Raw genomic sequence first — 25118 nt, forward strand, 5'->3', positions numbered from 1 at the left:
GATTTCGGGGCTGCGAAGCTTCATATACGCCAGGTGCCCAGACATAACAGTGGTGATGAAGGAGCCTCTAGGTAGTGTGTGTGTGTGTGTGTGTGTGTGTGTGTGTGTGTGTGTGTGTGTGTGTGTGTGTGTGTGTGTGTGTGTGTGTGTGTGTGTGTGTGTGTGTGTGTGTGTGTGTGTGTGTCCTCCACAATTCCAAAACCATAAAACCAAGCAGCCTGAAACTTTGCATGAAAACGAAGAAAACTCCAAGGAAGTGCACGAGTGAAAATTGGGTGTTTGGGTTCATTAAAACTCCCCTTTTGAAGATAATTAACGGCCTCATTTAATTATATCCCTCATCAGGCGATCCTCAGCCACCTCGCTCTCTGGGTTTTAAGGCGTTTCCTGGGTGACCTCACTGGGGTCTGAAGCCGCCATGTTTTTTGGCCTGCTTAACCATGCCGTGACATGGAACAGGCCGCAATAATTTCTTAACAATCGAGTTTTCACTTTGCTTACTCATATTATTGAATGCCTGTTCATCATAGCTATGAATTTCTGTTTACATCGCTTTTGTAAGTACGATAGTTTTCAAATGAGAAATTTGGAGAAATTTCATCATTTTCCACGATTTACTCTCACCGACGATTTAAAGTATATAATAGAAATATTATTTCATTTTTTGAGGATCGAATATCGTCTGGACTAAATAAGTGTCAAAATCTGTTGTGAAATCTGATAATTTAAAGAAATAACGAGTCTTATAACTAAGCCATCATACCTCTTTACTTTAAGCAAGCAAGGCCCTATGTTCCTTCCTTCTCCATACATACACAAGAAAATGTGAAATTTCCAAAACATTAAACTTGCCTTTTTAAACTGTTTGAAGAATTGTATTGCTTGAACAAAAAATGTATGAACATACCAAAATTAACCAGCTTCATTGAGCTGTATAATTTAATGCATTCACCACAAGACCTCGCATCATGTCCCTCAGAGGGACTGCCTATCCAAAGCGTCTGCTAGATCTGTGTCTATATTTTGAGAAGATTCACGACGTGCTCTGCAGGGAATCAAAGCAAATATGGTTTTTAAAAACCGGATCTTTTAAAATAAAGTTATAACGTTTGCGCGGACCCTGAACGGATGTACCACGTGACACGTGCACATACGAGCAAGCAACAGATTAAGCCACTTGCCGAGTGCCCATTGTTGATAGCGGTGCCACGCTATGTCATTCTGAGTGAATCGTTCACTCACAGCGGACGCTTTTGCCATGCCACATCATTCAGAATGAGTGGTTTGTGCTCCGTCACCCTGAGCGAGTGGTTTGTGCTCCGTCACCCTGAGCGAGTGGTTTGTGCTCCGTCATTGTGAACGAGTTGTTGTGAAATAACCTCGCGAAACCTCCAAAAATATAGACACAGATCTGGCAGACGCCATGGATAGGCAGTCTCTCTGGGAGACAGGGCATGAGATCTTACAGTGAATGCATTCAATCGTATAGCTCAATGAAACCGGTTAATTTTGTTATGTTCCTAACATTTTTTTCACTCAATATAATTCTCCAAACAGTCGAAAAAGATAAGTTTAATGCTTTGGAAATTTCACATTTTCTTGTGTATGTATGGAAGAGGGAACATGGCCTTACATTCTTAATGTATATCGGCTTAGTTATAAGACTAGTTATTTCTTTAAATTATCAGATTTCACAGCAGATTTTGACACTTATTTAGTCCGGACGATATTCGATCCTCAAAAGCGAAACACTATTTCGATGATATACTTTAAATAGACTGTGAGAGTAGATTGTGGAAAATGATATCAAAAAATGCATGAAATCGCTCCAAGCTCATAATTTGAAAAGTTATAGTACTTACAAAAGCGGTTTACAACGATTCGTAGCTATGATGAACAGGCATTCGATATGAGTGAGGAAAGTGAAAAAAAAAACTTTATCGTTAAGAAATTATTGTGGCCTGTTCCAAGTCAAGGCATGGTTAAGCAGGCCAAAAAACGTGGCAGCTTCAGACCCCAGCGAGATTACCCTGAAAACGCCTTGAAAACCAGAGAGCGAGGTGGCCGAAGATCGCCTGATGAGGGATATAATTAAATGAGCCCGTTAATTATCTTCAAAAGGGGTGTTTTAATTAACCCAAACACCCAATTTTTTTTCACTCTTGCGCTTCCTTGGAGTTTTCTTAGCATGCATGCGAAGTTTCAGGCTGCGAGGTTTTGTAGTTTTAGAGTTATGGAGGAGACACTCATACTGACACACACACATTGCCTTTTATTCGTATAGACATGTATATTCACACTTTTATGTTAAGAGTACATAAGTGGGTAGGAGGAGGCATAGAATATGTAAATTGAAGGTGGGCAAGATTGGTGATTGATGGAAAAGAATGTTTCTGCGTGAAGAAAAAACAACATTGGTGACAATTTGGAATAAGATTGCTTGAATAAAGGAGCATTTTCAATAAACCAACAAGAAACATGCAGCAACACAAAATTGTGTGCTCCTCCCAGCATATGGACCTATTTGAATAAAATGTCTCTCACTACATCTACAATGATTACACCTATCCTTTTGATTGCTTTATAAGATATTGTTGTTGTTTTGTTAGATATATGCTATAGGGTTGATATTCTGAGCACCTGAAATGAAGGTTTTTGAAGGTGAAGTGTGTCTCCACAATTCCTGTAGTTTTCACTCGAGTACGCAGGATGTCCTGTTCAGTCGGCTGATAGTCATCATTTCCAATCCGATCAAGGCTGTCCAGGTAGCTGTGTATAAAAGTAGTCACACTAGTATCTCGACCATGGTATTTTCTGGCTCAATGAATACTTTGACCCCACAGCTTAAAATAATACACAAGAAAACAGACACGGCTTAGGCCATACTAACCATCATGCCAATGTACATCTCAGGGTTTCTGGGTAGCACTGATTTTTCATAGCTCACATTTTAGTGCCCACCCGAAGTTGCTCTGGTAGCAAGAAAGTCATCTAAAAACGTGTGGACTGGCACCACAAGTAGACCAAAGCAGAAACATTACCTCCCCTGTGGTCATGAGTAAGCCAGCTTGGTTTTCACCAACAATTCGAATGCAACGTGCTAATTCTGTTGAGACTATTTCCAGAACCTTAGAACTGAAACTTTGACACTGATACCTTCGAGCAAGATTCAAACCCTCGAGGATACCTGTCCCGTGTTTGCGCCCACAATCTGCATATGAGGCCACAGTCACACTCGTATAGTCTTTATAAAGATCTTTACTAAAGACTAAAGAGTGAAAGTATATTTTACTTTGACATAATTGGAAGATGCAGTGTCCCCTTTTGTTATCACAGCAAAATAAAGTTGGAATCAAACCCAGAACAGAACTCAACTATCTGGGTCACTTTCATACCAGCAGTCTTATAGGAGGCAAGCTTCACAAATGCATCAATCAGCAACTGGTCCACTGGACTCCCCATCTCATTCTTAATGTTTGCAGTGCACTTTGTACTATTTTTGTTATTTTATGAACAAGTGGTCCTTACTATTGTGCAGAGTCATTCAGCTGGTACTCGCTTGCACGAGAGAAGCATTCCTGAAGACCAGCATCAACCCACAGCCGCTTCATGGCACTGAGAAGCTCTGGAGAGTAGGGCTCAGTATCCTCCATACGACTCACCACATCGCACACCATCTTAGCATCCGCCTGCGTACACGATATTGTACCATTGTGCAGGCTTAGACTTCACGGGATGCTGACATTTTGGGTTTAATTCGAACAAAATTGAATAACCTACACTATCTAGTTTCAACCTAACCATGCTGGGATCATGTCACTAAGAACGACTCCACTTCGGCCGAGTATTCCATGAACACAAGCAAGGAGGCGCAGTAGATACCAGTAAGCCTAACAGCAGGGTACCAGCATGGCATAGATTTGATAGAGACCAACGTAACATTTATTTGAATGATATACACCTGGACCATCTTGAAGCAAACTCCACAATGAAAAATTACAACGAATATACAACTCTGCAGCCAATTTCATCCTTATCTACCCAAGTAAATGAATTAGATTTATCTCAGATGAACTTCACCATGCTACATCAGGATGATAACAGTTTCACGTGATCCCAGAAAATATGAAATTGTGTGAAATATCATAGTTTACAATTTAAAGTTTAAGGCTACGAACCGTTTTTTTTTTTTTTCTTTCACGAAGTACCCTTCCAGAAAGGTAATTTTGGTTCTGGCATTTAAACTGCCAAGTCTTGACACCTTAACTGTGGATTGCATGACTAAACTAGAACGGCACTCGGTGGAGCACAAACCTCCACCAGACTAAACAGTTTACATGTTGTATCCCACTGATAGACCAGATCTGCATCTGCCCTTTAACCAAAATCTAATCTGCTAGTTCTTGTCACCTACCCATCTAATCCACCAGGTTTTGTCATAATCCGTCCACAATGTTTTGAAATATCGTGCTATATATCGTTTGGGGCGCTATCGCTCAACAGTGAAGAATCACTTTTAAAATTCTCGAATACAAATCTTCACCAAAATGTAATCAATTAGTCGTTATCACACACCCAACATGTCCACCAAATTTTGCCTGAATCCATACACAACATTTTGAGATATCCTGCTCACAGACAGACAAACATTAGTGAAAACATAACCTCCGTCCACCTTCGTTGGCAAAGGTAATAATATTGAGACCCAAATTTTTCGCTCCTTTGTGAAAAAATGATCTGCCAAAGTGGAATTTTTTCGCATCTTGTGACTTGGAGAACTACATCTCGAATTCCAGAGGTGCTGCTTCCTGCAATACAAGTCCAAGTCATTGGAGGCCCAACTGCTGACCCTTGTAAATAGTCAAAAGACCACCAAGCGAATGAATCTCGAGTTTTTCAGGCAGAATAGGATGGTCGCTAGATCTTTCGGAAATACAGTACAGTTATGCTTCGCACTCTTACTGACATGGGTAGGCGATACAGCCGGCACTTACAAGTCAATTTTGAAGAGCTGAGATCTGAATAGATAAAGGCTTGTGGTGAAAGTACAAGTAAATAAAATCATTGGTGTATTAGAAAAAATATATACCTGCAGTTAAGATTCAGCATACCCTTTTACGTGGTTTTCTTTACCTTGGAGAAACATACAGCTTATCCGGTGCCATGATCAAAGCAAATCATCTCATAAGCAGAGCTTTTTGGTGTCGTGTATCTCACCCGCCGATCTTTGTCTCCATACTCTATCCCCAACGTGTCCATAGCACGCACAATAGCTGCCAGCGACTGGATGGTATTACTGTACACGACAGGCTTGTACTGTTTCACGTCATCACCAGAAAAGCCATCCTCATGGATAATCCTGGTGGGAACGATATGATGCATTCACTCAAGCTAAAAGGTAAAGAGATATATTTCAAAATGCATAGCATGGCACATTCACCGGTCATCATCACTTGTTTCCACCACATTCAAAATCATTGGTCAAAATAAAAATGAAAATTGAATTGGGCTGGACAGGAAGGAAGCAAGAAGAACAGACAACTGGTGGACATGAAGAATTACAAACTGGAAACCTTGAGAAGGCTCTGGAAGAAGCAGAAGTAGACCAAAGATCAGATGGAGAAAGGAAATTCAAAAAATTTAAACATGAGTACAAAGGCGTCAAATTGCATTGAATAGGACAGAATGGACCTTGTTGAGGGAGGCCTTCATCCTGCAGTGGGTCTCAACAGGCTGGTCAAGTCCATTCAACATCATTATCCTTTTCTATCACTCAATACACAAAGCACAATCAGCTCGCTCAATGCTAGCTCATGAGAAGCCAGTGCAGAGCCTGTGGCGAATGGCTTGGACCTGCAAGCCAGAGGGAATGCCAAGCACATTCCGTCTGTTGGCTCCTTCGTCTTATATCACATTTGATGCATTATCAGTTTGCCATATATCATTGTCACTGGCTGCCTATAGTTACATAACCGGGCATTTCACTGTAACCAGGCAGAGAAACAGTATTACGTTTGCATTTTTATGCTGGCATGCCCCATGGAAAGTACGAGTAAGGCTTAGACTTTTCCTTTATCATTGTCGGAGCCAGAGGCAAAGAATGTCCTGTATTTACATGTCAAAGATGACAAGCAAACCTCTCTCTCCTGCAAACGCTACCTGTCCCAGTCCATCTGTTACTCACAATCTGATCATCACCAAACATGAGAGTGGAGTTGTTGGCTAACGTGTGTGCAAACCCCATGAGAATGCGAAAACATTCCTTTCGCACTAGTTTCTGAAATGAATGTGATTTTCACAGCGTGATATATGGTATAGTATTTCAAGGCACCCTCACAGCTACTGAACACACCGAGAGCATTTACCCAAAGGTCAGAAGCCTGTTATGCATTTTTAATCCCCATATGAGATTCAAACTAAGCTTTATGGGCTGATGGCAAATTCCTTTTGCGATCGATAATCGTAAATTCGCACATCACCGGCAAAACAAAAACCAAAGTGATAAAAGCATAACCCAAAAAACAGCAGTGCAGACCTAGCATGAGACCTTAGCCTTCACAAATCAAACTGCATACATTAAAAATAAATAAAATAATAAACAGCCACACACATAATCCTCAACGCAACCATAGTAACCCACATCCCTTTGTGTCCATCTGTGGTGATATCTGCTCAATATGCCACTACTTGGCAGCGTTCTTACATGATGATGAACACAAGAAAACGTGAGGAGGTGCGGAGAAAAATTGCACCATGATGCAGTTAGAGCAGATGCTTGTCACACTGAGGCAGCAAAGCAATATCACTGTCGGGCATGTTGCATTGACCAAACAATTTAGTAATTTTGTGCCTCTGATTTGACATCACAACTTGCATCCACCGAGGGTCTTGACTCTGAGGGTCTGCAATCCATTATAATGTCTCATATATATATATATATATATATATATATATATATATATATATATATATATATATATATATATATATATATATATATATATATATATATATACATATATATATATATATATATATATACATATACATATATATATATATATATACATATACATATATATATATATATATATATATATATATATATATATATATATATATATATATATATATATACATACATATTGTTGCGGGCCGGGGGTCTGGTGGCGAGAACGACCACTAGGTGGGGAAAGCTTGCGTCGTCTCCCACCAAACTCCCTGGAATTGTAGGCCGTCGCTCCAGATAATTCCGTGACGTGGTGGGTCGCTGAACTGACCGTGGTCGCCAATATTTCATCCGCATAGCGTAGGGTCTATTTGTGTATAACCAATTTACCTAATTAACTACGCAATTTCGACTACCGGGGAAACCACGCCCTCGGCACGTCTTGCTTGAACCGGGTCACTCTACCGACTGCGGTAGAGTTCCAATTACCGACTACCAACTCCGGTTCGGGTGCAGCCGAGCGGAAACTGCCAAAGCTGTGCCGGCTGGAATGAACGGATTAATCGGGTATAAAAACCCGGCTAAACTCACATCCGAACCATGCTGGATCAATGCAAGAAGGGACAGAAACGGACTGGGAACATTTCTTTGATTATTTATTTACAGTAAATGAAGACACAAAGCAAGATTTGACGCGAATATGCAGGCAAGGAATATTTACAATGATCCAAAAGCACTTATTCAGTTCTACTTAAAGACGGGCCCACACGCAGACACACACACACACATGAAAAGTAACCCAGAGTTCTTTATTGGACCCTCGCAGCCGAGGAGAGAGACAAGCTGGGGGTCAGAGTTCGGATGGGTACCTGGCTGTCGGAGAAAGGGGGTACTCCGTGCTGCGGCACCTGACAATGGTCGCTGATTTGTTCCCCAGTTGCATGTGTGGGACTCGAGGTTTGTGGCGGAGCTCGGGTGGTGAGTGGCCAGGGTCCACGGAGGGGGGTCGGGGTCGCTCTTTCCTTCCTTGTAGAGGGCTAGCAGAGACACGTTTGCCGCCTCGACAATCTTCTGCTCAACCCTCGTGACATCCCTCGTAACAAACCCTGTTACCACCCCTTCATAACCCCTTCGTAACAGCAAAAACCCACCAAAACTCTGCTAGTGCTCGGGAATTTATGGACCTCCCTCAGTGGGGAGGGGCCTTGGTGAACACACCTCGCTATCCACCTTTGATTGGACAGGGTCCCACGGCATACCTTTCCGGGGTGGGGTTTCGGCCTTGTTTGGAGAAAGCCGATCCTCCCCTCCGCGCGTGTTCGAAAAAAGTGGTGGTGAAACTGCCTCGAACATCCTCCGGAAATGATCTCAGGCAAAGGTGCGCTGTGGCCCGCGAACCGAGGACTGCAAGCGCGATGGTACCGTGGATCGTAATGTGCCGAGGGGTCATGCAGATGGGATGGTTGTTAGATGGCTTGTTAGATGTAATAACTTAACTAAAAGGAATCGCAACGCACACCTTTGATTCTCCCACGAGACAAAAGGAAGGGGCCTGTCTCACATGTACTTAACGGAATAACTGACTCTTGGGACATCTGTATGTTGAAGGCAAATGGTTTCCAGATCCGAAACAATATAAATATATATATATATATATATATATATATATATATATATATATATATATATATATATATATATATATATATATATATATATATATATAGACATATCCGTACATATAGACATATCCGTACATATAGACATATCCGTACATATATATATATATATATATATATATATATATATATATATATATATATATATATACATATATATATATATATATCTAGACATATCCGTACATATATATATCTAGACATATATATATATATATATATATATATATATATATATATATCCGTACATATATATCTAGACATATCCGTACATATATATCTAGACATATCCGTATATATATTTATATATATATATATATATATGAACTCGAATCAACGTTCATCTAGGAAGCGTGTGTGGATGATAAATCTGTGGACATCCACACGGACCAAAAAAGGCACAGCGGTTCCAGTGACAATAATCCGATTGTACATGAAGTGGGTTATATATTCCAGCAAAGTGAATGTCAAGAAAAATATCAACATGCAGTGTTAGTACTAACTGTTATTGAAACCAGGCAGCTCGATCGCTGGCACAATTTGACACGGGGCTGGATCCTGCATCATTGATGCTTGGATCCTACAGAGCTGGATGCTGGCGTGATTTGCTCCTGCAAGGCAGCAACGCACAACTACAGGCAGCTGCTCATACAGTCAATGAGGAACTCCCTGCAGTCCTGAGCCGGAGTCGTATTCCCTTCCCTGGAGACCGTTTTGCAGACAAAACCTCTGAGCGTGTTATACATGACCGTATTGTTTATAATGCTTGCCTGAAAGGCAGGTGCAACATGACCAACGTCATCGGTCTCTTTACTACAAGGTATTGTATTTTTTACCATCACAATCACAGGAATCATTTGAACTACAGCATAATGACCTGTTATGTTAGCGACTATGCCAGCTGGTATAGTGATTATGTAAATGGGATTGGCAGGATGATGGTGCTTGTGTGGTTGTCATTCTGGCTTATTGACTAAGGGATTGTGTTTCCTGTAGCTAGCCACCATACCATCAGGCCTATGCCACAGGTTGCCCATTTTGGAAGCTTATTGGCCTTCTGGGGTTCGGTCTCTTTCCCGAGCTTCCAAATGCCCGATGGTTGTGAGAATGGAAAAGCTGTTGCAACTAATGATGTCAAGTTAGGAAGCACAAAGCCATATAGCCAAATGTTTATGATCTATAAATGTTTTAACATTGCAAGGCTTTTTGCTATAAATGATTATACTTATTTTAATATCATGAAGTATAAGTGTACCTCTGTTTAAATAATTCTCACAGCTGAGTTTTCCTTTCCCAGGTTCAAAAACTTGCTATTTAAAATCCTTTTGGACACTGCCATGCATGAACAAAGGAGTGCAGCATCATAGAACACCCATTCGTTCAGATGGGATCTTAAGCTGGCTGTACTCCCAGCCTGGATTATTTTATGGATGTTGAATGGCTAATGACGTGGCTACCCTTTTACGAATCCAAGAAACCATATATTATTCAGTAGCAGGGTTAAACAGCCATATATACCCTCAAAAGAACACTTTCACAGTTTGTGACCACCAAGAGAAATGGGTTCATAAAATTCTCGCATTTCATTGATGATTCCCCATTTGGAAATTATTATGATATTTTCGTAACATTATTATTCATGTGTGGACTAGCGCGATAGCTTACAGCTGCCTAGCCTGGGTTTGAATCTCGACTGACCTATAGAGTGTCATCCTGGTGTTTCACATGCCGTGCAGAGCGAGGCACCGATGTGTGCGCCATCCATCGGATTGATGCCAAGTGGGAGGACGCATCTACCAGCACTGGTCATTCGTAGAGGTTAAAGATCCCACGGTGTGTTTCACAAAGAGTAGGTAAGTTATCGCCAGCACTCAACAAATCCCAAATTTCCACCGAACTAAAACTGCTGATAGCAAGTGGTCTAATCTTCGTGGACATCCCTTGATACCAGGTTATACTATACTCTCAGAGTGTGGTTGTTATCTGGGCAGCAGCTCCTCCACCAGAAACAAATCCACACACCCAAGTTGTTCGCAAGTCAATGTGAACGATAATCTTCAGCTATGAAGGTGATATTCCATTATGGTATTCACGTTATTCTTATAAACCTATTATTATTAGGAGCGGGCACTCCTGCCCTTTTGGTGGGAGTACCTACCCTTCTCGGCCCACCTTCGGTGGGCAACGTGCTGCGGTGCATTCTTGCAAATGCACTTTATAATTTTTGCCATTTATGAAATTAATTTTATTGATCACATCATATCATGACAAAAAACGATTTGTAATACCGGCTACCACCAAAGGTGATGCTATTTCTGCCACACGTCAATATTTTGGGGTTTCAATGACATCCACATTTGCTCCATTATAGCAAGAAGATGATTATAGCAGGAGATATAGTTTGTTACATCCACCACCAAAGTTGAAGGAGGTTATGTTTTCACCACTTTCTGTCTGTTTGTTTGTCTGTGTACAGGATATCGCAAAAAGTTGTTGACGGATCCGGATGAAATTTTGTGAACAGGTTCAGCGTGTGACCGCGACAAATTGTTTCGATTTTGGTGAAGCTCCAAATCCGGATCCGACTCCTGGAATTTTAAAAGTAATTCTTCACCATTGAGAGATGGGGCTAAAAACGATATATGGCGCGATATCTCAAAAAGTTGTGGACAGATTCGGACGAAACATGGTGGACAGGTTGGTTGTGTGGCAAGGACAAATTGATTCGATTTTGTGAATATCCGGATCTGGATACGAGAATTATTTAATATTTAAAGTAATTCTTTACCATTGAAAGACAGGACCAAAACGACATTGTACTGTATAGCATGATATTTCAAAAATGTTTTGGGCCCGATATGTTCTCGTGAATCAGGCATTACGTGGCGGAGCTATGCGCTCTACGAGTGCCCTTCTAGTTTCAAGATTTTTTTCAGTGCTCCTCATAAACGAGCAATTATCTTCAATAAATGTTTCTTATCCTGGGGTGTGAGCACAACCCCATCTGGATCGTGTCAAATTGTTACTTTCCTTTCACAATTTACAACAGACAGAAAGTCAATTGTTTGGGCGTTGTATGCGTGAAGGTACAGGGATCACCTGGTTACCTATCAAAGGAATAGCTCTTATTTATCCGCCTAAATTATATCACAGTGCGCCGAGTTGTTAGACAATTAGGAGGTTTGGCTCAAATGCTTCGGAGGAAGCAGCTGGGACCAGCCTTCTGTTCTTCTTACGTCGTTAAAGTGTTGGGGTATTAAGGGTGATATGAAAAAGGCAGCAACATGTAATACAACCTGTATCTGTTGTTATCAGAACATCCATTCACTTATGGCCATCATTTCCCTGATTCGGAATCCTCACACGTTCAGAACCAACGTGGAAACTGATAAAAAGCGAAAGTTGAGGAGCTGTCCATTGCAGCACCTCCCGACGTCCTTCATTCTCGGTACATGCTTGCGACGGACACTGGACCTCTCAGAGTGAACTCGTCATTCGATCATTCTCGATGTGATCATTCCTCACCCAATTTGATTTTCCTCTATCTTATCATTCTTCACCCAATTTGATCATTCTCTCACTGATCAATCCTCCCCCAATTTGATCATTCTCTCACTGATCATTCCTCCCCCAATTTGATCATTCTCACTGATCAATCCTCCCCCAATTTGATCATTCTCTCACTGATCATTCCTCCCCCAATTTTATCATTCTCTATCTGATTATTCCTCCCCAAATTTGATCATTCTCGATTTGATCATTCTCTATCTGATCATCCTCCCCGAATTTGATCATTCTCTATCTTATTATTCCTTCCGCAATTTGATCATTCTATATCTGATCATTCCTCCCACAATTTGATTATTCTCTATCTGATCATCCTCCCCCAATTTGATCATTCTCGATGTCATCATTCCTTCCCCAATTTGATCATTCTCTTTCTGATCATTCCTCCCCCAATTTGATCATTCTCCATCTGATTATTCTTCACACAATTTGATAATTCTCGATCTGATCATTCCTCCCTCAATTTGATCATTCTCTAAGTGATCATTCCTCCTCCAATTTGACCATTCTTTATTTGATCATTCCTTCCCCAATTTGATCATTCCCCATCTCATCATTTCTCCACCAATTTGATCACTCTCTCTCTCTCTGATAATTCCTCCCCCAATTTGCTCATTCTCTATCTGATAATTCCTCCCCCAAATTGATCATTCTCTCACTGATCATTCCTCCCCCAATTTCATCATTCTCTATCTGATGATTCCTCCCCTAATTTGATCATTCTCGATTTGATCATTCTCTATCTCATCATCCTCCCCCAATTTGATCATTCTCTATCTCATCATCCTCCCCCAATTTCATCATTCTCTATCTGATCATCCTCCCCCAATTTGATCATTCTCTATCTGATCATCCTCCCCCAATTTGATCATTCTCTATCTGATGATCCTCCCCCAATTTGATCATTCACTATCTGATTATTCCTCCCCTAATTTGATCATTCTCGATTTGATCATTCTCTATCTGATCATCCTCCCCCAATTTGATCATTCTCTATCTGATTATTCCTTCTGCAATTTGATCATTCTATATCTGATCATTCCTCCCACAATTTGATTATTCTCTATCTGGTCATCCTCCCCCAATTTGATCATTCTCGATCTCATCATTCCTTCCCCAATTTGATCATTCTCTTTCTGATCATTCCTCCCCCAATTTGATCATTCTCCATCTGATTATTCTTCACACAATTTGATAATTCTCAATCTGATCATTCCTCCCTCAATTTGATCATTCTCAAAGTGATCATTCCTCCTCCAATTTGACCATTCTCTATTTGATCATTCCTTCCCCAAATTGATCATTCCCCATCTCATCATTTCTCCACCAATTTGATCACTCTCTCTCTCTCTGATAATTCCTCCCCCAATTTGCTCATTCTCTATCTGATAATTCCTCCCCCAAATTGATCATTCTCTCACTGATCATTCCTCCCCCAATTTCATCATTCTCTCTCTGATGATTCCTCCCCTAATTTGATCATTCTCGATTTGATCATTCTCTATCTCATCATCCTCCCCCAATTTGATCATTCACTATCTGATCATCCTCCCCCAATTTGATCATTCTCTATCTCATCATCCTCCCCCAATTTGATCATTCTCTATCTGATCATCCTCCCCCAATTTGATCATTCTCTATCTGATCATCCTCCCCCAATTTGATCATTCACTATCTGATTATTCCTCCCCTAATTTGATCATTCTCGATTTGATCATTCTCTATCTGATCATCCTCCCCCAATTTGATCATTCTCTATCTGATCATTCCTCCCACTATTTGATTATTCTCTATCTGATCATCCTCCCCCAATTTGATCATTCTCGATCTCATCATTCCTTCCCCAATTTGATCATTCTCTTTCTGATCATTCCTCCCCCAATTTGATCATTTTCCATCTGATTATTCTTCACACAATTTGATAATTCTCGATCTGATCATTCCTCCCTCAATTTGATCATTCTCTAAGTGATCATTCCTCCCCCAATTTGATCATTCTCTATCTGATCATTCCTCCCACTATTTGATTATTCTCTATCTGATCATCCTCCCCCAATTTGATCATTCTCGATCTCATCATTCCTTCCCCAATTTGATCATTCTCTTTCTGATCATTCCTCCCCCAATTTGATCATTTTCCATCTGATTATTCTTCACACAATTTGATAATTCTCGATCTGATCATTCCTCCCTCAATTTGATCATTCTCTAAGTGATCATTCCTCCTCCAATTTGATCATTCTCTAAGTGATCATTCCTCCTCCAATTTGACCATTCTCTATTTGATCATTCCTTCCCCAATTTGATCATTCCCCATCTCATCATTTCTCCACCAATTTAAGCATTCTCTCTCTGATAATTCCTCCCCCAAATTTATCATTCTCTCTCTGATCATTACCCCCTCAATTTGTCATTCTCTGATCATTCCTCACCCAATTTGCTAATTCTCTATCTGATCATTCCTCCCCCAAATTGATCATTCTCCATCTGATAATTCCTCACCCAATCTGATCCTTCTCTATTTGATCATTCCTCACCCAATTTGCTAATTCTCTCTCTCTCTGATCATTACTCCCCCAATTTGATCATTCTCTATCTGATCATTCCTCCCCCAATTTCATCATTCTCTATCTGATCATTCCTTCCCAATTTTATCATTCTCTCACTGATCATTCCTCCCCCAATTTGATCATTCTCCATCTGATTATTCCTCCCCCAATTTGATCATTCAATAAATGATCATTCCTTCCCCAATTTGATCATTCTCTCACTGATCATTCCTCCCCAAATTTGATCATTCTCTATCTGATTATTCCTCCCACAATTTCATCATTCTCTATCTGATCATTCCTTCCCCAACCCAATTTGCTAATTCTCTATCTGATCATTCCTCCCCCAAATTGATCATTCTACAGCCGATCATTCCTCCCCCAATTTGATCATTCTCTTTCTGATAATTCCTTCCCCAATTTGATCATTCTCTATCTGATCATTCCTCCCCCAATTTGATCATTCTCTTTCTGATAATTCCTTCCCCAATTTGATCATTCTCTATCTGATCATTCCTCCCCCAATTTGATCATTCTCTTTCTGATAATTCCTTCCCCAATTTGATCATTCTCTATCTGATCATTCCTCCCCCAATTTGATCATTCTCTTTCTGATAATTCCTTCCCCAATTTGATCATTCTCTATCTGATCATTCCTCCCCCAATTTGATCATTCTCCGTCTGATTATTCCTCACCCAATTTGATAATTCTCTATCCGATCATTCCTCCCCCAATTTGATCATTCTCTTTCTGATTATTCCTCACCCAATCTGATCCTTCTCCATTCGATCATTCCTCACCCAATTTGCTAATTCTCTCTCTGATCATTCTCTGATCATTCCTCACCCAGCTTGATCATTCTCCACCTGATTATTCCTCACCCAATTTGATAATTCTCAATCTGATCATCCTCCCCCAATTTGATCATTCTATATCTGATCATTCCTCCCACAATTTGATCATTCTCTATCTGATAATTCCTCCCCCAATTTGATCATTATTTATCTGATAATTCCTCCCCCAATTTGATCATTATTTATCTCATCATTCCGCCCCCAATTTGATCATTCGCTGTCTGATCATTCCTCCCCCAATTTAATCATTCTCTTTCTGATTATTCCTCACCCAATCGGATCCTTCTCTATTCAATCATTCCTCCCCCAAAATTGATCATTCTCTATCTGATAATTCCTCCCACTATCTGATCATTATTATTTATCTGATCATTCCTCCACCAATTTGATCATTCTTTATCTGATCATTCCTTTCCCAATTTTATCATTCTCTATCTGATAATTCCTCCCCCAATTTGATCCTTCTCTATTCGATCATTTCTCCCCCAATTTGATCATTCTCTATCTGATTATTCCTCCCCCAGTTTGATCTTTCTCCATCTGATCATTCCTCCCCCAATTTGACCATTCTCTATTTGATCATTCCTCCCTCAATTTGTTCATTCGCTACCTGATCATTCCTCCCCTAATTTGATCATTCTCTATTCGATCATTCCTCCCCCAATTTGATCATTCTCTATCTGATTATTCCTCCCCAAGTTTGATCTTTCTCCATCTGATCATTCCTCCCCCAATTTGACCATTCTCTATTTGATCATTCCTCCCTCAATTTGTTCATTCGCTACCTGATCATTCCACCCCTAATTTGATCATTCCTTCCCCAATTTGATCATTCTCTATCTGATTATTCCTCACCAAATTTGATAATTCTCTATTTGATAATTCCTTCCCCAATTTGTTCATTCGCTACCTGATCATTCCTCCCCTAATTTGATCATTCTCTATTCGATCATTCCTCACCCGATTTGCTCATTCTCTATCTGATAATTCCTCCCTCAATGTGGCCATTCTCTATCTGATCATTCCTCACCTAATTTGATCATTCTGTCTCTGATCATTGCTCACCCCATTTTATTATTCTCTATGAATCACCCCCCACCCTCTCAATTTGATCGTTCTCTATCTGATCATTCCTCACCTAATTTGATCATTTTGTATTGATCATTCCTCGCCCCATTTATCATTCTCTATCTGATCATTCCTTCCCCAATTTGACCATTCTCTATCTGATCATTCATCACCTAATTTGATCATTCTGTATTGTCATTCCTCATTATTCTCTATCTGATCGTTCTCTATCTGATCATTCCTCACCTAATTTGATCATTTTGTATTGATCATTCCTCGCCCCATTTTATCATTCTCTATCTGATCATTCCTCCCTCAATTTGATCATTCTCTATCTGATCATTCCTCACCTCATTTGATCATTCTGTCTCTGATCATTGCTCACCCCATTTTATTATTCTCTATTAATCACCTCCCACCCCCTCAATTTGATCATTCTCTCTATGATCATTCCTTATCATTTCATCGCTCTAAACACACACATCATTCCTCACCATTCCATCATCCTCCATTCAATCATTCCCTAGCATTTGACCACTTTACATTTGATCATTCTCCGTATGATCATTCCTCACCATTTAATCATTACCTATCTCATCATTCCCCATTTGATCATTCTCAATCACATTCCTCATATTTTGTCATTCTTCACTCATCATTCAACCATAAGTTGGAAATATTACCGCAGGCTTTGCCGGTTAATGGGCCTAATGACCTCGTCCTGCATTGAAGTTCCTTGTTCAAGAGGAAACATGTTTTATTATTATCATTATTATTGTCCACCATTTGATCATTTTCCACCTCACTATTCCCTGCACTCCAACCCCCCCCCCCCCATTTGATATTTCTCCATGTCATCGTGAACTCTCCTCACATCATTCCCCACCATTTCATTCCTCTCAACTCATCATTCCTCACCGGGATGATCCTTAATCTCGTCATTCCGCTCCACATCTTCACGCCGTCTCAGCATTCCCCATCATTTGATAATTCTCATTCCTCCTCACATTTCATCATTGTTAAGTCACCGTACGTCTGCACCCACTTGAACTCTCCATCTCAATCTTCCATCATACCTAAACACGTGATCATTCCTCATGTTATAATTATTCTCTCAATATGTCCAATTTATTTGATCCTTTCAGTAATTTGACAAATCTCAATTTCATTCGATCATTTCATCGTGTCACATCGTTCATAATTCTCCTCGTGTTCCCCCATTTTCGTCGTCGCTCGTGTGTTATACCTCAAGCTGCGGTCATATCACGAGGAGAGAATAGTTGGTGCGGAGAGCGATGGCAATCCCCTGTAATAAACCGAGGAACAGCAAGCGAATACCACATTGTGCTGAAATATGCTCGGTGTCCAATACAGCACCGTCACTATTGCTGCATACCAATACACCGCCCGACGTGATGTTAAGCTCGTGAGTACATGGTTTGCGCCAACGGACCCCAGACCCCCTCAGATTAAAGGTCGTGTTACCAAGGCACGACGGGCAGGTTCAGGCGTCACGATAAGAGGGATAAGGTTGTGGTGATGCTGGCGGGTGGCGATTTAACGTCCTTATCTCGGGATTCGTCGGCTTTATGCGCCACAGCAATTAAAGCCGTAAATCTTCCTCTGAACCCGCTCGCCTGATCCGCCGATATGGCGGCGAGTCGAGTTTGCAGGGAATCCTCTAAGCGATTGTAATTAAATGGATGCGCCAAATGAGCCGGCAGTGTGGCGGCTGAAGCCCGTCGTGCTCGCTCGAGACCGATCCGAAGCGCTCAGCTCCAACGGGCTCGAGCGCGACGCGGGAATCTCTCGATGCGAGTCCGCGATCCGTGAGGTGTGCGATGCGAGTCCGCGATCCGTGAGGTGTGCGATGCGAGTCCGCGATCCGTGAGGTGTGCGATGCGAGTCCGCGATCCGTGAGGTGTGCGGCGCGAGTCGACACCGCGAACGCCTTGCAGCCATCTTAACGCGCATCCGTATCGACAGGGAGTGCGACGAAGCGGGCAGGCGGGAGACGCGCTAATGCTTCGCCTTGTCACATTCCCGCCATTCCCGTCTCTGAGAACAGGAAAAACATGGCGACGAAGGCGCTTATTCTCCCCTCAAGCCCGCTCCGGACTCGCGCTTCGGCGAGGGGTGGGGCTGGGGGGGGTGAGCGTGAGGGAGGTAGAATAATATTTTCAAAAAAAATTAAAAGGCGGAATTTCTTGCTTACTTCATCTGCTTCACGATGGTGCTCTTTCCGGACTCGCCAGCTCCTGCAAACATGCAAACGGGAGCGCGATTAATGAGCGCGAAAACATTTCAACACCCACGGAGGTGGACAGCTCCGTCGCATTTCGTCGCACGACGTTCGTGTCGGTGTCGGTGTCGGTGTCGGTGTCGGTGTATATATATTATATATATATACACGTATATACATAGATCCCCTCACCGAGCAATAGCAGCTTGACATCTTTGGCCGCGGTCAGCCCATCCTCCTTCAGGTTCTTCTCTATCTGCTTGCTCCGCTCCAAAGCAGCTCGCTCCTCAGCGCTGAGCGTACATCCCATGATGCTTACCTTGTATTTTTAAATCTTATTTCACTTTATTTTATTTCACTCTCCGTCAAATCTCCTCTCTTCTTACTCGAATCCCAACAAGGAGCACGCCCGGCGCTCCCTGCTGCGCTCGCTCTCCGCCGTCTCGCGATAGTGCGATGGGAGTGGGAAATGGGGGGGGGTAGGGGGGTGTGCGCGTGCGCGCGTGCGATGTGTGCGCGGGGTGCACGCGCGAGTGTGCGCGCGGGATGGCCCCAGCCACCGTAGGGTTGCGCGCGCGCTCCTGCACTACGAGACGCTGGCTCGGGAGGGGCTCGCGATGGGTGCGAGAGAGAACAAAGTGGGGAGCGATGGGCGCGGCAGGCGACCTGCGCAGAAATGGAGGGACGCCCACCCAGCGCGGTGACGTCTCACGGTCGGGGCGTCGCTGTGCCGGAGCATCGAGTGAGACGCGTCGTGACGTCGTTCTCGTGGCGCGCGATGCGTGTTACGTCACGTACCAGGGCGCGGTTCGTTGTGCGGATGCTCTGTGTTGAGTGCGTCTCCCCCATCCTCCCACCGAGGTTGTTCCTTTATTTTTTTTTCTCTCCTCCTTCTTTACGCATTCATCGTTTCCCGTTTTTATTCCTCCAATCTCAATTTTTTTTTTATTCGTTTCTTCCAGGGAAAGGACGCTGGGACAGCTATGACGTGGACGTGTCAATGTGGTGTTTTCCTCCGTGAACACCCCCATTATGAAATACAACACCACTTCTTCCCATTTAAATAAAAAAATAAACTTTTTTCGACCACACTCAGCAGCAGCCACCTTCGTTTACTTATCGCATGACGTACTTACTACCTCTCATGACGTCATCATCATCCGATGTGAAAGAAGGAAAGTCGCTTGAAACAACTACTGATGTTGCTCTGCAACTTCAGTTTTATCGATTTTTCTCTGCAAACTCAAAAAATAAATCCATTAATGATGATTAATTTAAAGCGAGAGAGAAATACTATCTTGCTGTATTGGAAGTTGTTCGGACATTTGAAATGGCGCTTTTTGTACCCCGGGGGCCAGGGTGGATGTTGACAGTTCACATGAAACAACCTTTTATAAAGGAGGATAAAGAGCAACATAGTCTCACGGTTCACAATGTCAAGGGTTATAACCACTTTTTGTGGAATTGTCCCAGATGAACCTGTAACCGACCACCTACTCATCTTTAATGTCCACCAACTGATGCTGGCAGAGGGGTCCCCTCCGCTCAACGTCCATCCGACGGACTGACTGCCCGCTATGTGGTGCGATACCGCACTGGCAAAGCACCAACCTGATCGTTTGCCTAATTATCGGGAAGGGAATCGAACTCAACCAAGACAGCTCAAAGGTAAACGTGTTACCTGTGCACCATCCGAATCAGCCAATCTCCCCATGTGCCCCCAATATCCCCTTGCCTGCCTTAATAAACCTCAATATATTATAATCCCCCTGATTCGGTGACGTTGACAGAGGTAAGACCACCACGCTTTCTCGGTTAAAAAAAAAAATATATATATATATATATATATATATATATTTAAAAAATTCACATTTTAAACAACTTGTTGCATTGCGATCCACGTGCTTCGGACGCACGTCTCGCGCAGGTTTGGTGCTGCCCGGTGCTCGAGCGTCGCGTCGCATCGATCGTCGCGATCACGCGAAATGCGGCACCAGCATGCACGCTCTGGCATTCAGAGAGAGGAAGAGGAGGGGAGGGAGAGGAGGAGAGGGGAGGAGGGAGAGGAGGAGGGGGAAGGGAGGAGAGGAGGGGGAAGGGAGGAGGGGAGGGAGAGGAGGGGAGGGAGAGGGGGAGGGAGAGAGGAGAGGAGGGGAGGGAGGGAGGGAGAGGGCAGTTCCATAATTTCGGACATACATTTTGGACACATTATTAAGATACCACAGACACAAAGATTGAAAATATGAAACTTTTATTTGGCCATGATATGACGTGTTTAGTAGAAAACAAGTAACAATGAAAAAATAGTGTCAACACCTTAATGACCTTGGAATAATTTTAAAAATACCATGTGTTCGGACGTACACAGAAAAAATGAAATTTCTGACTTCATAAGTTCAATTAAAAATTTCTGTGAAGTGTGCAGAATTTTTCAAAAAAAGTGCATTTATAATTTACAATTTTTGAACAGCTTGTACAATTCCCTTCAAAATGATATTAGTGGGGCAACTTAGCATAACAATTGTGCATTTTGTGAGGAAAGCACCAAATTTGGCACACTAGTAGCCGAACATATTGTTACGAATTCTGGCCCGCCTGGTGTGCGAGCGATTGCGTAACTCCAATCCCAACCACGTCTCCCACCAGACGGACAATTCAGTCGTGACCCTCCTGGAACTACCGCCAACAGCCAGTCACGGGTGGGGGTTTAACCTCACCACGATCGTGCCAATTGCCCACCCGCGCAGGATAGGGTTGCTCGCCAAATTCGACCTACCTAAGTACCTGCGCGAGTAGTCGACCTGGCGATCGTACCTCGCCGCAGGTCGGCCTCGGACACGAACCGCTTTAGCGTCCGTTCCGTGCTACAGTGATAACCGAGCGGTGTTATCGCCGACCTCAACGGATCAGATTCTCTTTTTACCCGGGTGTTCAAAACCCACTACTAATTTATTCTGCGATTCAAGATGGCACTTTCAAAAGGGAAAAAGACAACGAACGGGATACATTTCGCACAAGGACATTTATTATAACACACACGTATTCAGAAGCAAGGCAGTCATGCAATGTACAAGAAACAAATAGAAAGCGTTACCACCGAATACGAGCAATGTAGTCACTTCCACAGGTCTACTTATAGGGACACGGCGCCACAGCAGTCATACAAAAGCAAAGAAAAACCCTCCCCATAGGCAGGGAGGTAGACGGGGTTCGTAAACCTTTATGGCACGGGACCTGGAGGACCAAACGGGTCCCGTGAGACCGAAAGGTCTTACCCGCGCCCTTGTGGCGCGACGGTGGGCAGGTCGCGACGTCGACTCCCCACGGCCTTGCGTATCCGCGCCTGACCTCGGGCCCCTGGCGTGGTCAGCGAGCTCTCTCCGGCGTTGCTTTCACGACCCATGACCGAGCAAGAAAGGACGGAAGGGCAGAAGGGGCTTCAGGACCAGAGAGAGAGAGAGCGAGCTCGACCCTGGCCACCAAGAGAGAGGAGCACTAGACCCCGGCAGAGAGAGCTCCTGGACCAGAGAGAGAGAGCGAGCTCGACCCTGGCCACCAAGAGAGAGGAGCACTCGACCCCGACAGAGAGAGCTCCTGGACCAGAGAGAGAGCGAGCTCGACCCTGGCCACCAAGAGGGAGGAGCACTCGACCCCGACAGAGAGAGTAAGAGCGAGCTCGACCCTGGCCACCAAGAGAGAGGAGCACTCGACCCCGACAGAGAGAGTGAGAGCGAGCTCGACCCTGGCCGCCAAGAGAGAGGAGCACTCAACCCCGACAGAGAGAGTGAGAGCAAGCTCGACCCTGGCAGAGAGAGTGAGAGCAAGCTCGACCCTGGCCACCAAGAGAGAGGAGCACTCGACCCCGACAGAGAGAGCTCCTGGATCTTGCGCGCGGTCCGCCTGATATAGCGCGAGGCTCATCCCTTCACTCCTCCCCGTTTTCAGCTCCACCTCCCTTTGAGAAGGTTCCCGAAAAGGGGCGTTCCCTCACCCCGATCGCCTCACGCTGTTCATCCACCAATCGGCGGCGAGCTGCCCTCCCCCTTTCCTTCACACCAAGCGCGGAGAAAAATAGGCGGGAAAAATCCGCATGCCCATCGGAACTCTTTTGGTTCCCTTTTTCGTTTGACGGTTTTCAACGCGGCTTGTTGCTTGCGTGGAGGTTTGTTCAAAATAACAATAGAAAAAGAAAAACGGCTATCTCAGAGTCGCAGCCCGATTAATCACACAGATTTCCTTTAAACAACGGTGGGGAACTATCTGCACATAAACTTAGCCTCATAACTGATCTAAGGACCCTTTATGGTGTATTGCGAATTTCCACAGCCAGAACAATATTATGAACAGATTTGGATATTGGGCCATCTCAAAATTTTTGATGACAGTGGAAAATGGCTGCCACAGCCATCAGCCGCTGAATTTGAGATGGCCCAATATCTAAATCTGTTCATAATATTGTTGCGAATTCTGGCCTGCCCGGCGTGCGATCGGCCGCTTGACCCGAATGGCGGCCGCCTCGCCCACAGCAACGGACAATTCAGTCGTGACCCTCCCGGAACTATCGCCCGGAGCCAGTCATGGGTGAGGGTTTAACCTCACTACGATCGTGCCAATTGCCCACCCGCACAGGATAGGGTTGCTCGCCAAATTCGACCGACCTAAGTACCTGCGCGAGTGGTCGACCGGGCGATCGTACCACGCGACAGGCCGACTCCAGACACGAACCGCTTAAGCGGTTCGTTCCGTATTACAGGGATAACCGAGCGGAGTTATCGTCGGCCTTGACGGTTCCGATTAATTACCGGGCGTTTTAAACCCACTATCAATCCCTTACGTGATGCAAGATGGAAATTCAATAAAAGGAAAAGACGAAGCGAAGCGGGAAAACAGTTCAACAAGCAGCACTTTATTCACACACACAGACACAAAGCAAGCACGTATATACAGCCATACAATCAAAATGCAACAAAAGTAAGGAAAGAGTTAAAACCGAACAAAAGAGAATTATTTACACACGGCAACGCACAGTTTCTACTTCACGGACTGGCGCCACCCACAGACATTTACACAAAACCCCAAAAGAAAAGGAAGTCGCGACTTCCCTGGGCACGTCGTCCAGCCTTGGGGGACCGCAGCCTCGAGTCCCTCCTTTGTCTCCTCCTGGCGTGGCGCACCGAGCTCGTCCCGCGCGTAGCTCGCGTCGTCCGTCCGACGGCTCGGACGGGGTTTTTGGGGGAACGGACGGGGCTTGTTCGGCACTACTTCCCGCGCTCGCGCACGGGGTCCCAGGGCTCGCGCGAGGATCGCAGAACAGGGCAGGAACAACGAGCTCGCGAAGAACCAGAAGGCTCACTCCAAACTCAAACCAACTCCAAACCAACCCAACTGAAGACCAACTCGTTCTTCCCTTTTGTAGGGGCCGGCTCCGCCCTTCGCCCCGCCCCGTTTTTGGCTTCACCTCTCTTCGAGAAGGTTCCCGAAAAGGGGCGTTCCCTCACCCCGACCGCCTCATGCTGTTCATCCACCAATCGGCGGCGAGCTGCCCTCCCCCCTTCCTTCACACCAAGTGCTGGGAAAAATGGTGGGAAAAACCCACAAGCGTCGTTGTTGGTTTGTTTTGTTCTTGTTCAAATTAATAATAGAGAAAGAAAAACGACTAACTGAAGGATCGCAGCCCGAATGGATCACATAAATTCCCTCTATACAACGGGTGTGGGCTAACTACACATGGACTTATCGAGATATCTCACCTGAGGACTCTTTATGGTGTAATGCGAATTTCCACAAATGTAACAATACCCCCTCCCCTTTTTACAGACTCGTCCCGAGTCGTCAAATTTTCGTGTGCCATCATGTGTAGTTCTCCCCTAGTACGTTTTACCTTCGGATCCCTGAATGCGACATTCATGGTATTCGTGTCCCCAAAATAAATAACCTACGGGCTAATTGTTACGGTCGGGCGGGTATGTGACAAAAAGATCTCCACGTCCATTGTGTTAATGGGGCATGAATGGGCGTCTCCGAGCCTAATGACCGCGACAGAAAACCGACAAGATGGCCGAGCGAAGCCTGTCAACGATCTGCAGTGGAAGTGCTTGAACGCAGACCCAATCTGCCCATCTAGCAGGTTAATCAGCCAATTATCTTCCGCGCTATGATGGAGCCCGCTTCCGATGACGACACAAGTTTACATCAACCAGGGATATTGA

General features: G+C 43.8%; 1 protein-coding gene across 1 annotated transcript in view; it reads right to left on the reverse strand.

The window, feature by feature from the left end:
- The window catches only part of GNAO1 (G protein subunit alpha o1), an 84732-nt gene extending 65162 nt beyond the window's left edge, over positions 1–19570 (reverse strand). Inside the window, exons 1-5 of the mRNA XM_085888292.1 lie at positions 19102–19570; positions 18883–18925; positions 5218–5359; positions 3529–3689; positions 2641–2769 (exon numbers count right to left, since the gene is read on the reverse strand). Coding sequence (XP_085744418.1) covers positions 2641–2769; positions 3529–3689; positions 5218–5359; positions 18883–18925; positions 19102–19219 — 593 coding nt within the window. The 5' untranslated portion in view covers positions 19220–19570. The remainder of the gene's footprint in view (positions 1–2640; positions 2770–3528; positions 3690–5217; positions 5360–18882; positions 18926–19101) is intronic.
- Between the last annotated feature and the right edge of the window lie 5548 nt (positions 19571–25118).

Source organism: Eptatretus burgeri, chromosome 7 (assembly GCF_056783735.1).
Source record: "Eptatretus burgeri isolate ZD-2024b chromosome 7, Ebu_testis_v1, whole genome shotgun sequence".
Lineage (NCBI taxonomy): Eukaryota > Metazoa > Chordata > Myxini > Myxiniformes > Myxinidae > Eptatretus > Eptatretus burgeri.